We start from the raw sequence: 12,790 nt of genomic DNA on the forward strand, positions 1-12,790 counted from the left end.
TTCAACTGTAACATCAGCTGAAGCCTGAAAAATCCAGTGGATACTAGGGCTACATACAAGTTTCTATTGAGAGAATTGCCATTCACCCAATAGAAATGAAAAGCCATACAAATGTTCACTGAATCTCTCCCAGGTGAAAAATGCCTCTTCCAGGAAAAGATCTAAATTTTCAGATGTTCTCTCAAAAAAAAAATGCTGGCCCATCCCCTTACGGTCTTGTCCAGGAGGGGAGGGGAACAGCAACAGTTGCTCCTTTGACTCATCCCCAAACCAGGGGGGAATAGGTTGGAAGCTTTGCCCTGCAGTTCCCATCCTGAACTGGCTCAGGAAGAGGCAGAAGGGTGGAGAACTGCTTTACCAGCTCTCTTTGGCTTCCCCTTATCCTCTGCTGTGTAGTTGTGCAGCAGAGGAAGGGATTGCAATGCCCCTGGGACCAGGACAAGGGAGGCTTCCCTTGCCTGGTTCCTGGTCCCTAGGGTTTTAAATGCAGAATTTAAGGGGCAGAATTTAATTCCTGGGGGCTGGGAACCAGGGTAGGTAAGATGCTGCCACCCTCTCCTAAGACTGGAGTCCCCTGTGTGAAGAATGGGTGGGGAGTTTTCTCTGCTGCTCAGTCTGAGTGCAGTGGGCAGCGCTGCAAGACCCCTACCTGCTTCTCACACTGGAGTCCCTGGTGTGAGAAGTGGCCAGGGGCTTCGACCTCTGCTCCAGTCCCCACCTCTTCCTGTGTGACTGCTCTGGAAGGGGAAAGGAGCAGTAGGCAATGTGCTCTGCCTCTTCCCCAGGCCAGGGACTGCCTGGTCTGGAGAACAGGTTGGGGTCTTTGTCCCCCATTACTGTGCCCCACCCCCCCAGGGGCTACTCCAGGCCCGTAAGACTGGAAAGAATGGGGTGGCCTCTGCTCCCCACACCTTCGAAGGCAAGGGAGAGGGGCCAGTTGAACACCTATATTGTTCTGTCTCCTGCAACGATTTCCAGCAGTGGAAATTTCTCAAAAATTTCCACTGCTAGAAATGAATGCCTGTATGCAGCTCATAAGACTTTTGCAAGCAGATTCTGGGTTCTAATTGCATCAAATTTGTAGGAAATGATGTTTCATTTAAAAACTGGTTTCCTGCCCTTTTGTATCTGAAATTTTCTGCCATTCTAGACAGGTGCACTGTTGTCTGTCAAGAGTATGTGGAATGTTCTCCAGGCTTTACCAGACAGCAGCAGGGCCTATTTAACAAGGTTTTGTTTAGATTCACTTTGGTCCTCAGAGAGACTTTAATAGTCAGGAAAATGCCAAGAATCATGTCAGCTTCAAGCTCCTGAGGTAAGCCCTGAGCAGCAACAGAGAGATTCACAGGGAAGAAAATTGGAGGCTGTGGAAGGCATAGAGTATTAGAAACCCTTTTCCTTCCCCTTTCTTGGAGCAACCCAGAAGTTAGGAGAAGGGCAGAGGATTTGACAGCTGATCCCTGCACTTTGCAGGGAAAAGTTTCATGGGTTATATTTGTAAGTTACACAGATGCAACCACTGGCATGTGGACATTTTTATTTCAGTGTTAGAGGTTTTTTGTGCGGGGGAGTTGTGTTTTTTGTTCTCAGTTTGACTTGATAGAATTGTAGAAAATTAGGGTTGGAGGGGACCTCAGGAGGTCTAGTTCAACCCCTTGATCAAAGCAGGGCCATCCTCAACTAGATCATCCTAGCCAAGGCTTTGTCTACCTGGGTCTTAAAAACCTTGAAAGGTGGAGATTCCACCACCTCTCTAGGTAACCTGTTCCAGTGTTTTGCTACCCTCCTAGTGAGAGAGTTTTCCCTAATCTCTAGCCTAAACTTCCCTTACAGCAACTTGAGACCATTGCTGCTTGTTCTGTTATTGCCACCATTGAGAACAGCCCAGCTCCATCCTCTTTGGAACCACCCTTCAGGTAGTTGAAGGCTGCTCTCCTCCCTCAGTCTTTTCTTCTCCAGACTAAATAAGCCCAGTTCCCTCTTTTTTTTTTTTCTTTATACAGCATATACCCCACCCTCCTAACCATTTTTGTTGCCCTCCTCTGGACTTTCTCCTATTTATCCACATCTTTTTTTGTAGTCTAGACACAGGACTCCAGATGTAGCCTCACTAGTGCTGAATAGAGGGGAATAAATTTAAAACTTGCCCCAAGCTAAACTAAGAGAGGCATTTTTATACCAAATTAAATCAGTGCGTCAATATCTATATCAGTGATTCTTGGCTAGGGTGCTGTGCAATAGTTCTAGTACTGTTAGGTGTACAAATACCTACGTGATTCATAGGATAAACCTGGAGATTTCAAATAGGAATCCACAGTGTTGAAAACATTCTGACCTGTTGTGGTCTTTCTGGGTTCTTTGCAACAGAAGAATTGCTGTGTTGTTTTTCTGTTGTCAAAAAATAAGTGAAATTAGTTATTAAATGGGGTGCCACTAAATTCAGAAAAGTTATGGAGGGTGCATTGAGTGTAAAAACATTGAGAACTACTTATCCACATCAATTATCAATTTAAATTCATCCATTTAAGTTGCACTGAAAACAGTTCCCATGTAGATAAGGCCTTAATAGGCAAAAAGCAGGAGGTGGGGGGAAAGAAGTTGCTTCTGTTTTCTAGCAGCTAGGTGGAAGTGGAGTTTCAAATTTAGCAAACTAAGCTAAAGGCTGAAATGAAAGATGGAGCAGGCCAGGATAGTGTCCAGGATAGACTGGATATGCCAGCGGGAAAATACCTTACTCATTTATGACACAAGTATTCCAGTACCCTGGGCTTCTCACTTGGGATTGCCCAGACCCTCACTGATAGATGCCCTGGTACACACGGCTCTTGTCTGTGTCTACCTTCAGCTACTAGGTTTAACCCTCTGACTAACATATGTCTGAAGGGTGTTCTTTCAAATCCTGGCAGTAGGTTCCCTTCTGCAAGGCTTTACTTATTAGATTATACTGGATTTAATAAACGAGCAAAATTAGTGCAATTAAATGTGTTATGTTTGATTGCACAAAAACTTGGACTGAGAGTCATAAGGGTAAATAAGAAGGAATGAATTAAATAGAGATTTAGTAGGACACATCACATTTACAATATTTTAAACAGCTCAGGTTTCTACTGGCGTTCCCTTTAAAAAATGTGTCCTGAGCATTCTCTGGGTTTTGGGGGGGTTTGTTTTGTTTTGTTCTGTATTTTTTAGCTTCTCTCATCATTTTTGAGAGTCTCTTCAGCAGAGGAGAGTGAATGGGCATGATAGTGGGCCTGACAGCAACAAATTTCCTTAGGCTTGTTTTTTCTATTCCTCTCTTCCCCTTCAGTACAATCTAACATGCTAGTGGGCTCATCAGCAAATACTGAGGAGGGCTGGTCAGCTTGTGCACTCCTGAGGACCTACAGACCTCATGGAGTGAAGAGCTCCTTCTCATTCCCCTCTCGTTACATCTGCAGAAAGTTAAAGGGTTCATTTGACTTTCTCCCCAGGCTTCAGTGCTCCCATGAAGGTAGCTGTGGGTGGACAGAAGTACTGCTGATTACTCCCCTCTTAGTGCTTCCTCCCCTCCCCTCCCCTCCCCCCCATGCATCTCATCTTCATGCAGTGGTCTTCCTGGAATATGGAAATGGATATGTGGGGTGTGTGCGCCCCCTTTTATATGGATAGAAAACAGCTGCCTCATCTCTACTGGTTTGAGCCTCTTGACCTAGTGGTATGTTGTTTCCTTTTGCTGACATTAGAAAGTTATTACTGTTAGTGTATTTTTCATGCTGATATGTCATTTTATTTTCTTAGTTTAAAAACATTATTTTTTTCCCTCTCTTTAAGGCCTGTTATAGGTCCTGCATTGCCACCTGGGTTTAGGAAACCTTCACAAGACTCTGAGGAGAACAGCTGTCCCGTAGGACCTTCTGTTCCTCCACAATTCAGTTCCCAGGTTTGTGAAAACTGAAAAGTCGTAGATCCATTTTGTATTCATACCCTATGTACACCTGAAACATTTTGACAAACAAATAGTCTGATCCAACGTTCATTTTTCAGAATGGAGATTGTCTGACTCTGTGTTTAGAAAGTGTCTCACTCATTTTTAACTTCTGTGATATGGAGGATCAGAAATCTGCTTCTTCAAAAAGGCTGACCCAGAACATCTAGGGCTATTTAATTATGGTCAGACTTCCCCTGACATTTTCCTTTCTTTCTTTGGCTAGTAATAACTTGCCATCAGAGGTTATTGCTGTCAAATTCAAACACCTCTTCTTTTTTGAGGCCCCAAAATGTAAGCAAAGCCCAGACAAAATGGTATTGGCTTCCTTTCTGTGCAACTCAGGATCTTTCCCTGTATTTAGGATGGGAATGGTTAAAAATGATATCACTTCCTCACTGTGGTTTGATAGCATCTAAACTCTAGAAGCCTCTAGAGCAACAGTTGTCAACAGCTCTGAAATAACGAGGGACAAGGGACGCTGCCAGCCACCCAGTGACAAACGCCAGTTCTGGCCATAAACAGAGGCAGCAGTCTGGGGTTGCTTACCAAACTGAACATCATCTTCCAGGAAAATATGCTTTCCTGCAGTGGGAATGGTGTGATGCTATACTCAAGAGATTTTTTAGTAGATTCACGGAGGCGATGCAACCTATTAAAATAGATATTAGAGTATAGTTCGGGCAAGCTTTCCCACCATCACTGAAGGTGCAGGGCTTACAAATCTCTAACAAAAACATTGTTTTCCCATTATGCGCATTGGGCACGAGCTAAATGTGTATTAAGAGAAAAGCCTAGAGCAGTGGCTCTGAACCTTTTTTTTTTTCTGTGGCCCGTGCAACCAACTCGCTTATTCCCAGCTGCGCCTGGGCTGAGTGGGATCACAGGGGGCAACAGTGGTGAGAGCTGTGTGAACCATGCAGGCAGGAGGGGCAGAGTGAGGGGCAGACCCCCCCACGACCCTGATTTGGGTCACTCCCCAAGGTTGGGAGCCACTGGCCTAGAGTCTTTAACAATCTCTCAAAAGCTTTCACGTTCTCTCATTTGCTCTCGTCTTTTATCATGTCAGTGTCACTTGGTTCTTCAATCACCATAGCCTTCATGATAGTTGGGACCTGAATTCTGTCTTTAAAAAATAACTGAAAAATTGACATGTTTCTCCTGTTGTTTTTATCCGTCATGAAGAAACAGAAAAGGGCAGATGTACTTCAGTTTCCTTGTAGTTATCTCCAAAAGAACTGGCATGCTTTGGAGTGGAAAGTAGTCTTTCCCTCTGCCCTTTCTCCATTGCCTTGGTTGCTGTCTTCTCTTTACTTTCAAAATATTCTTCTCTTTAATTTCAAAGTCTTGATTTTCATGATTGTACTTTTGTCTCTCCTTTCTTGCTGTCTCTCTCCTATGACTGGCCTGTTTATGCTGCCTGTAACCCAGCAGGGATCCAAACTACACAGCAGCATGTGCACTACTAAGGAAGGTGCCCTGGTATGATGCATTAAAAAACATTGCTAGGGGTATACCAATAAAACAAAATGATACTCCCATTTTAAATGTTGGTATTTGTTTGCACCAGTTATTCCTTATTTTGTGTGTGTGTGTGTGTGTGTGTGTGTGTGTGTGTGTGTGTGTGTGTGTGTGTAACATTTTTGGTGTAAGGCTCCAAAATACTACTGACTGGTATAACCCAGCAGAAGGGTAGTTCTGCTCTGGGACTTAGTATGTGGTGTTTTTGTTTTTGTATTTTGTTTCTGTTTTTTTAGCAGTACTTTTTGGGTAGGTATCATTCTACCACCTCCTACAGCAAGCGTTGTCATAATTTATAATGAAGAGTGATAGTCTGACATTTTAAGATACTCATCATTTATAACTGCAAATAATGATTAAGCCATTTATCACAATGACAGATCTTTCATGGCATAGGTGTTAAAATCAGGCTGTTTATACATTTCCCAAACAAAGAAGTCCTCCATTGCCAAATAGGCAAATTAGGTGTTAGATGAAAAGTGTTATGTGGAAATCTAATTTATTGAGGTAATCTTTCTAGCTAACAAACTAAAAGTTTGGGGTTTTTTTAATCTGTTGCTGCTTTTCATGATCCTTTTATTGCCAGGTATAATACATCCTATTATCTTCAGAGCAGTTTGTACTGCATTGACTATGCAGTGTAAATTAAGTGTACTGATTTGTCTAAATCCTGTACTTAGGAATTTTTTATGTTTTGTTTAATTGCATCTAGTGGGGGGTGGTCAGGAGGTAGTGGAATGAGTTGCATTTAGAGAGGAAATGAGGCAGACTTCTTCAATGACATTTCTTCATCTTATGATGTGAACTGGTTCAAGATAATTTATTATGAAAGCATTCCATTTTCTTTATTAACCATTCTCCAGCCACCAACCCCACCCCAAAAACATCCTTTTTGTGTTTGAAATAATAAGTTAAAGCAATATTACAAATGGTATCTTTTTTTCAGTAGTCAAGATATGAATCTGAAAGCTTTGAGTAAAATGACACAAAGAAATGCCATTATGCACCTAGCTTGTTATGGTCATAAATGGATAATCAAATTTGTCCTCCAGACCTTTGGCTTTATTTGGTACAGTTAGTCACACCATCCTTTTCAATTCTTTGCCATCCTTCCTTCTGCTTAGCTTTTATAATTATACTATGTCTCTTATATTTAATAATACTACCTCTTATGCTCAATTATACTACCTCTTTGGCTGCTTCTCCTGTGTTCCTACCTTATCCTGCTCCCCTTAGATGGCATTTTCTAGCAGGGTTATCTCCTTGATGACTCCTTTCTCTTATCTCTCTGTGACCTCATCAGTTCTAATATCCTCCGTTTTACACAGGAACGTTAAGGCTATTTAGCCAGTCTATTCATCCTTGAATCTGCCAGTGTCGCAGTCACCATTTGAATGTCCCTTACCTCAACACAGCAAAACCAAAACTACCCCAAATTGCTTACATCTCCCTACTTCATAAGCCCCATGTCCACTTACACATGAGTCTCAAGGTCCTTATCCTCACTTAGTTAGCTCTCTGCATTCTTTGACCCTTCATAAATCTTGTCCTTGGTTGGCTGCCAGCTCAGAATCTGGGCTTGCCAGTTCTTGCCTCCCTCACCCAGGTACTTGGGTCTGTAACCCAGGAAGACCTCTATGCCTTCTCCCAGGTCACCTGGAACCCTTTATCATTTACTCCTTTCAGCATCCTCTCAAAGCTGACACATCCAATCCTTCAAACAGTACAATGCCTTGCACAATAAGAAATGTTGGCAGGTAATTTAAAAGAAATACTGATACAAAATACTAATAATTCTAAAACAAAAGAAATATTAATACTAACACAGCAGTACCAGTGAAGCCAATCCATAAGCATATTCTGCGCATTTCTTTGTTCATTCTGCCCCTCCCTTTGTCTGCTGTCATCCTCCATGGCATCCCCACAGTTTTAAGTTTGGGTCAAATTCTAAAATCTTTAGAGTTCGCATTTATTGTATACAATATTATCCATAAAACAACATACGTACTTACAGGGATAAGTTTAAATGTAATGAATAAAGATACCGGATGCTTATAATATTACAGTTGTATATGTACCCTTGAATTGTTTCTAATCTTAATGGCTGGTGAGCTACAGGGGTATGAGCAGAGTATTAAGAGATAATGATATCACCCTACTGGTAGGAATTCTACACATGATAAAATATTTATTAATCTCTCTCTGGCAAGAATACTCTTAACCACAAGGGGAAAGATTTGTTTGGCAATCTCTTTATTGGACAAACTACTGTATTTACTTTATTCCAAGACAAGATTTTTTTCCCCCATTTAACACAGGGGAATAGCCCCTTGTTTTACAATCGAGTATGAGGTGGGGGGGGCGGGCTGTGATTTCAGCTGCAGCTACTGCCTGTACCCCTACTGTGTCCACACCCCTTGCTTCTCCCTATGGCAACCTCAAGCCCCCGCTTGCCCACCCTGTCTGCCTCCATGCTGCTTCTGCCCCCTCGCAGCCTTGGACCCCTGCCCTCCTCCCCTTTCCTCTTCCCTTGCTGTAGCTTCTGCTCCCACTGTCCCTCCCTACCCTTAACCTTACTCTGTGCCAGCAGGCTCCATCCCTGCTCCAACCTAGGGCATGGAGCATGGCCCCAGTCCAGCCCTGTAGCAGTGTTGCCAGCTCTGCAACACTGCTCAAGGAGCAGGCTGGGGCCATGCACTGTGCCCCAGGATGGAGTGGAGACAGAGCCTGCTAGTGCCAGAGCAAAGGTAAGCAGGAGGAGGTTTGTGGGGAAGAAGGAGGGGGCGAGACCTGAGGATGAAGGAAGGGGGCTGGAGGGGGTGGTGACCCAAGGCTGCTGGGAAGCAGAGGTTTGGGGGGGGATGAAGCGCGGCGGGGGGGGGGACGTTTTTCCCCCTGCCATATTTCTCCCCATTCTGCAGTCATAAAGACAAATTTTAAGACTATATCCTCCAATAATCAGACTCTGTACATGGAAAATTATAACATACTTATACATTTTCCATGGATAGAATCTAATTATCAGGGGATTGTCTTGGATTCAGGTGAATACAGTATATAGTCAAGAGAGCTGTTAAATGAGCTTTTGGGCACAAAGTTCCCATCCTCAGGTCTGGGAAACCACAAGGGATGATGCATTCAGAAGTATAAGTATTAGACATTGTGTGATTTCTTTGAAAGGCAATGGGAGTTACAGAACTAAAACAACATGGCTGCTTAAAAATGTTGGTCAATATTCCTAGAAGCTTTAACACAACTTTTGGGTGTATGCTTGCCACATGCACATACTCTAGCCCCTCTGTCATTTCTCAGCATGAAGTAAAACAAGCTATTGAGTTACTGAATAGACTATCTGAACTACTAGATCAAATAATTTACATTTTATGGAGCTATTATTCTATTCCTATGTTTGATGGATATGTTTCATATTTTATATTTGAAAGGCAGCAGATAGTAGTGAAGAGGATGATGATCTCATAGGTCCGATGCCTGCCAAAGGACCAGTGGAATCTGATGTCACTAGAGAGTTTGAATACAGAGCTCAAAGGATGAAAGAAAAGCTTACTTGTACAGACGATGTAAGTTTTATAAATAATTTTGCTGACTCTGTGCTGTTTTCCTGATCTGTTAGCAGTTCTTTGAATCTTTTCCAGTTGTACTTTTCTTGTGGCTTTTAAGAAGAGATGGTAACCAGAAAGAGTCATAATTTCTACAGGATGGTGGGGTTGGTTCCAATATTTTTCTTTCCTTTTTTTTTTTTTTTTTTTTTTTTACTTTAAAGGATGGGTCCAAGCGAGTTACAAGGGAATCTTGGATGACAGAGCTTCCACCAGAATTGAAAAAATTTGGATTGGGTCCAAGAACTTTCAAGAGAAGAGCTGATGACAAATCAGGAGATAGATCAATTTGGACAGATACTCCAGCTGACAGAGAGAGGAAAGCCAAAGTGAGTATTTAATCATTTGTATAGACATGTAGATGATATATGTTGTTAGTACTTGAGAAGACTAAGAAAATAAACTGAAGATTGCCTCAGCCATTCAGGAAAGCCTAAAGGAAGTTTTCTCATTACTTACCTCACACACACAGTTCAGACCTAAAGGTTAGAGAATATCCATTTTGAGTAAAATTCTTTCTTGTTCTCGCCAACAACAAGTGAAGTCAATTCTGTATCAGTTTAATGAACATCCAATTACATTGAGGCTTGTATGCGCTTTTTTTTTTTTTAAATCAAGCTGGACAAAAATGCCTGATGGGCAGAGATACAAAAGCTTCATCTTGGCTTGCTCCCTTTACATTTAAATATAGACTTCTTTGTTGCTTGAAGTGTGCTGCTTACTAATACTTGCAATCTGCTTCCATTCATCAGGAAATGCATGAGGCAAAGAAGTCAACCAGTAAGGGTGATGAAGAAATTGTATTTTCGAGGAGGGACAAGAGACTGGCTGAGCAAGTATCTTCATATAATGTAAGTGTAAAAGCAAATTGCTTTTCCCATGTTTCCTTTAATTCGTCACTCTTTCTGTTTCTCATCTGAGCGCTGTTGGTTTCTATGGTGATACCATGATATTCTTCTCTTTTAAGGCCCAAACTGCCTGGCATTTAAGGCAGTCAGCAAGAATAGTATTGGGTCTTAAACTGCTGCTGGAGAGAGAGAGAGAGAGCGTGTGTGAATTTCCCTTTGTATTTTAGTCCTAAGTCAGAACTTCTGTCATTGAGAATAGACAGCTTCAGTTCAAACCATGAAATTCTTTGCCAAATTACAGGAATTTCTAGAAAAAATGGAGGAGGGGAAACCATTACATGGGTTTAATTATAAGGTTAAAATACAAACAGGCAGAAAGGATACTCAGCATGCTAAATAAATCAGTGCTATATCTACTTTTCTGGTAACATTTTCTGGTAAAATATTCAAATATTTCAGAAGCATTTGCAGTTTTCTTAATCAAAGACTGGTCATTACAAGTCTGACCTCAGTATCAGCTTCACAGTTGTATGTGGCCCTTGGCCACCCACCCTGATTTCAACTTGTAGAGTTTTATTTGCCTTAAGGCTTCTGTTTTCTATTCTCCCCTGAATAGGGGCCTGAAATCTTGCAGAAGACAGTAAAATATCCTAAGAGAAAAGAATTGATTTGGGAACCACCACTTGGCTTAGATGACAAGATTTTAATTTTATCTAGCACTTCAAAAAATGTATTTGCAGTTCATTAGATATCTGTTTTGATTTGCAGAGTTTAAAATCCAGAGCTGTTAACTTCCAGTTTTCTGTATTTCTTACTTTTAGTTCAGCTATGGATTTAGCATTTCTTTATATATAAAATTGCATTTCATGTTCTTTCCTTATTAAGTGCACATTTACTGTTTTTTAAAGTTAGCTGATGTCTCTTAGAAAATATTGAAGAATATTTTGCTTAGAGAACAATTCTTATGTTGTTTTTTAGCCTTTTTTCCCCTTTGACTTCCACCAAGAATGTTGTCATACATATTGTCATTAAAATTGTTTCTTAATGTTTGTGGTGCTAGTACCACATTTGTCTTCTATTGTAACTCTCTTGAAATTGGGGGAGTTAAATCTGGAACGAATCTGGTCTATGCTTTGATTGCCACAGCAACCATTTCTGATGGCACAAGTGGAAGATTGTGACTGCAGGTGGGAAATAAGTATCAATGAGGAAAAATGAACTTTTAAAGAAATATCCTGTTTTCCTATTGATTTTCTTAGAAAAACACAAAAGAGATGTATGCAGATGTGTTTACAAATAGAGGACCAGTTTGTGCCTGGCCTCTACACTATTTTGCCAGGAGCTGGGAGCGCAAGGAACTGGGTCACCACAGAGAGATGTACCCATTTTGCCTTTGTAAAGGGGACTGCAGCATACCTAGTTTGGGATCAGACCTACTCTTGTTAAAGCCAATAGAAATTTTACAAATATTTTCTGTGACAATGGAATTGGGGTCTTTAACAAACGCTACATAATTCTCTCATTCAGCAATGTTTCAGCATGTTCTTAACTTTGTGCAAGTAAATAGACATGACAACTTAAGCAGACTAATGACACACTTAGTTGAGCTCATGTTTATGCATTTCCTGAATTGGGACTGAACTTCTTTGTACTTGTTTTTACAAAGCTCTTTTTTGTCATGACTATTTAGTTATCTCCTCACAATGACACCTAGATATTTAATCTAAAAACTGATTTTAAAACTCATTGGTAAATGCAGCTAGATTTAAACTCCTTTCTAATCAGAATTACTCTACACAGGCGCATCCAGATGAGCCTGCACGTGCCTCTTGCCACATCTCAAAGCAGTTTGAGACATAGCAAAATTCACGCTGGGACCAAAAAAATGTTCCCCATGCTGCGTATTTTCAGCGTGGGCTCAAAATTTGATATGTGGATATCCAGGTATCAGACCTCCCCCCCCCCCCCCCCCCCAAAGTGGGCCATATATAGAGTGATCTTTTGTTTTAATTGTGGAAGAACATTAATTTTGGGGTATTTTAAACAGTGACTTCAGGATTTTTTTTATCAGAGATTTTGCAGTTTTTAAATGGGGAACACCAGAATTCCTGCTAGTGAGGCAAGTGGCAGGACCCAGGCAGAGGAGCCTTCTCACAGCTGGTACCTGGGACCCAGCAGGAGGTGGCTGACCTCAGGTGGCCAGGAAGGCATGCTTTGACAATTCAAAGCAGGCCACCACGCTGAGAACATCTTCTGGGCGATAGCTATCCAGATGGCAGGGTGACAGCACACATGGCAATAGTGCCACACAAAGGCCAGCTTTGCAGCCACAGTCCATTGTAGCCATGCAGTCCCCATCCAGGTCTGGCAGGCATGCAGCCTTGGGGCCACATGCTATCGCAGATGGCAGCAGGTCATAGCCAGGCAACAACTCCCACTGCCAGACTGCTGCAGTAGGTAGAGGATGCAGGGAACTCTGTTAGCCAGCACAGGTGCTGGTCCCGGGCTCTAGCTCCCCCTGGCTGCAGATCCAGGAGGAGCTGGGCAGGGTTATTTTGCCCCAAGTGGCACAACTTGCCCCACATCAAAGTGCATGTCCAAGCACGTGCACCGAGGCAAAAGTCCCCGGCTCAAATTTGTGGTGCTTTTATTAGAGCTGCTGCAAGCGCACATGCCTGCATGTGTGGACATGCCCCACTTGTTTATGCTGAATTTCATTTTTTATGTGTATTCCAATTACTTAAATTTTTGTCCTTTGGAAATCCCTCTCAACCATTGTAACTCTTGGCTATTGTAATCCTTATGTACACTATATTTCACCAACATCCTTCAGTATTCAC

At 41.9% G+C, this 12,790-nt stretch overlaps 1 protein-coding gene across 9 annotated transcripts in view; it reads left to right on the forward strand.

Moving 5' to 3' along the window:
* Window positions 1-12,790, forward strand: part of GPALPP1 (GPALPP motifs containing 1) — a 30,532-nt gene that overhangs the window by 17,383 nt on the left and 359 nt on the right. For 7 of the 9 annotated variants that reach the window (XM_025196222.1, XM_025196221.1, XM_025196224.1 and 4 more), the window contains 5 exons: window positions 3,811-3,919; window positions 5,399-5,446; window positions 8,929-9,063; window positions 9,267-9,431; window positions 9,855-9,953. In XM_025196222.1, coding sequence (XP_025052007.1) covers window positions 3,811-3,919; window positions 5,399-5,446; window positions 8,929-9,063; window positions 9,267-9,431; window positions 9,855-9,953 — 556 coding nt within the window. The remainder of the gene's footprint in view (window positions 1-3,810; window positions 3,920-5,398; window positions 5,447-8,928; window positions 9,064-9,266; window positions 9,432-9,854; window positions 9,954-12,790) is intronic. The other 2 variants (XM_006017327.3, XM_025196225.1) reach the window with 1 other exon arrangement.

The sequence above is a fragment of the Alligator sinensis genome, unplaced genomic scaffold (genome assembly GCF_000455745.1).
Source record: "Alligator sinensis unplaced genomic scaffold, ASM45574v1 scaffold59_1, whole genome shotgun sequence".
NCBI classification, from domain to species: domain Eukaryota; kingdom Metazoa; phylum Chordata; order Crocodylia; family Alligatoridae; genus Alligator; species Alligator sinensis.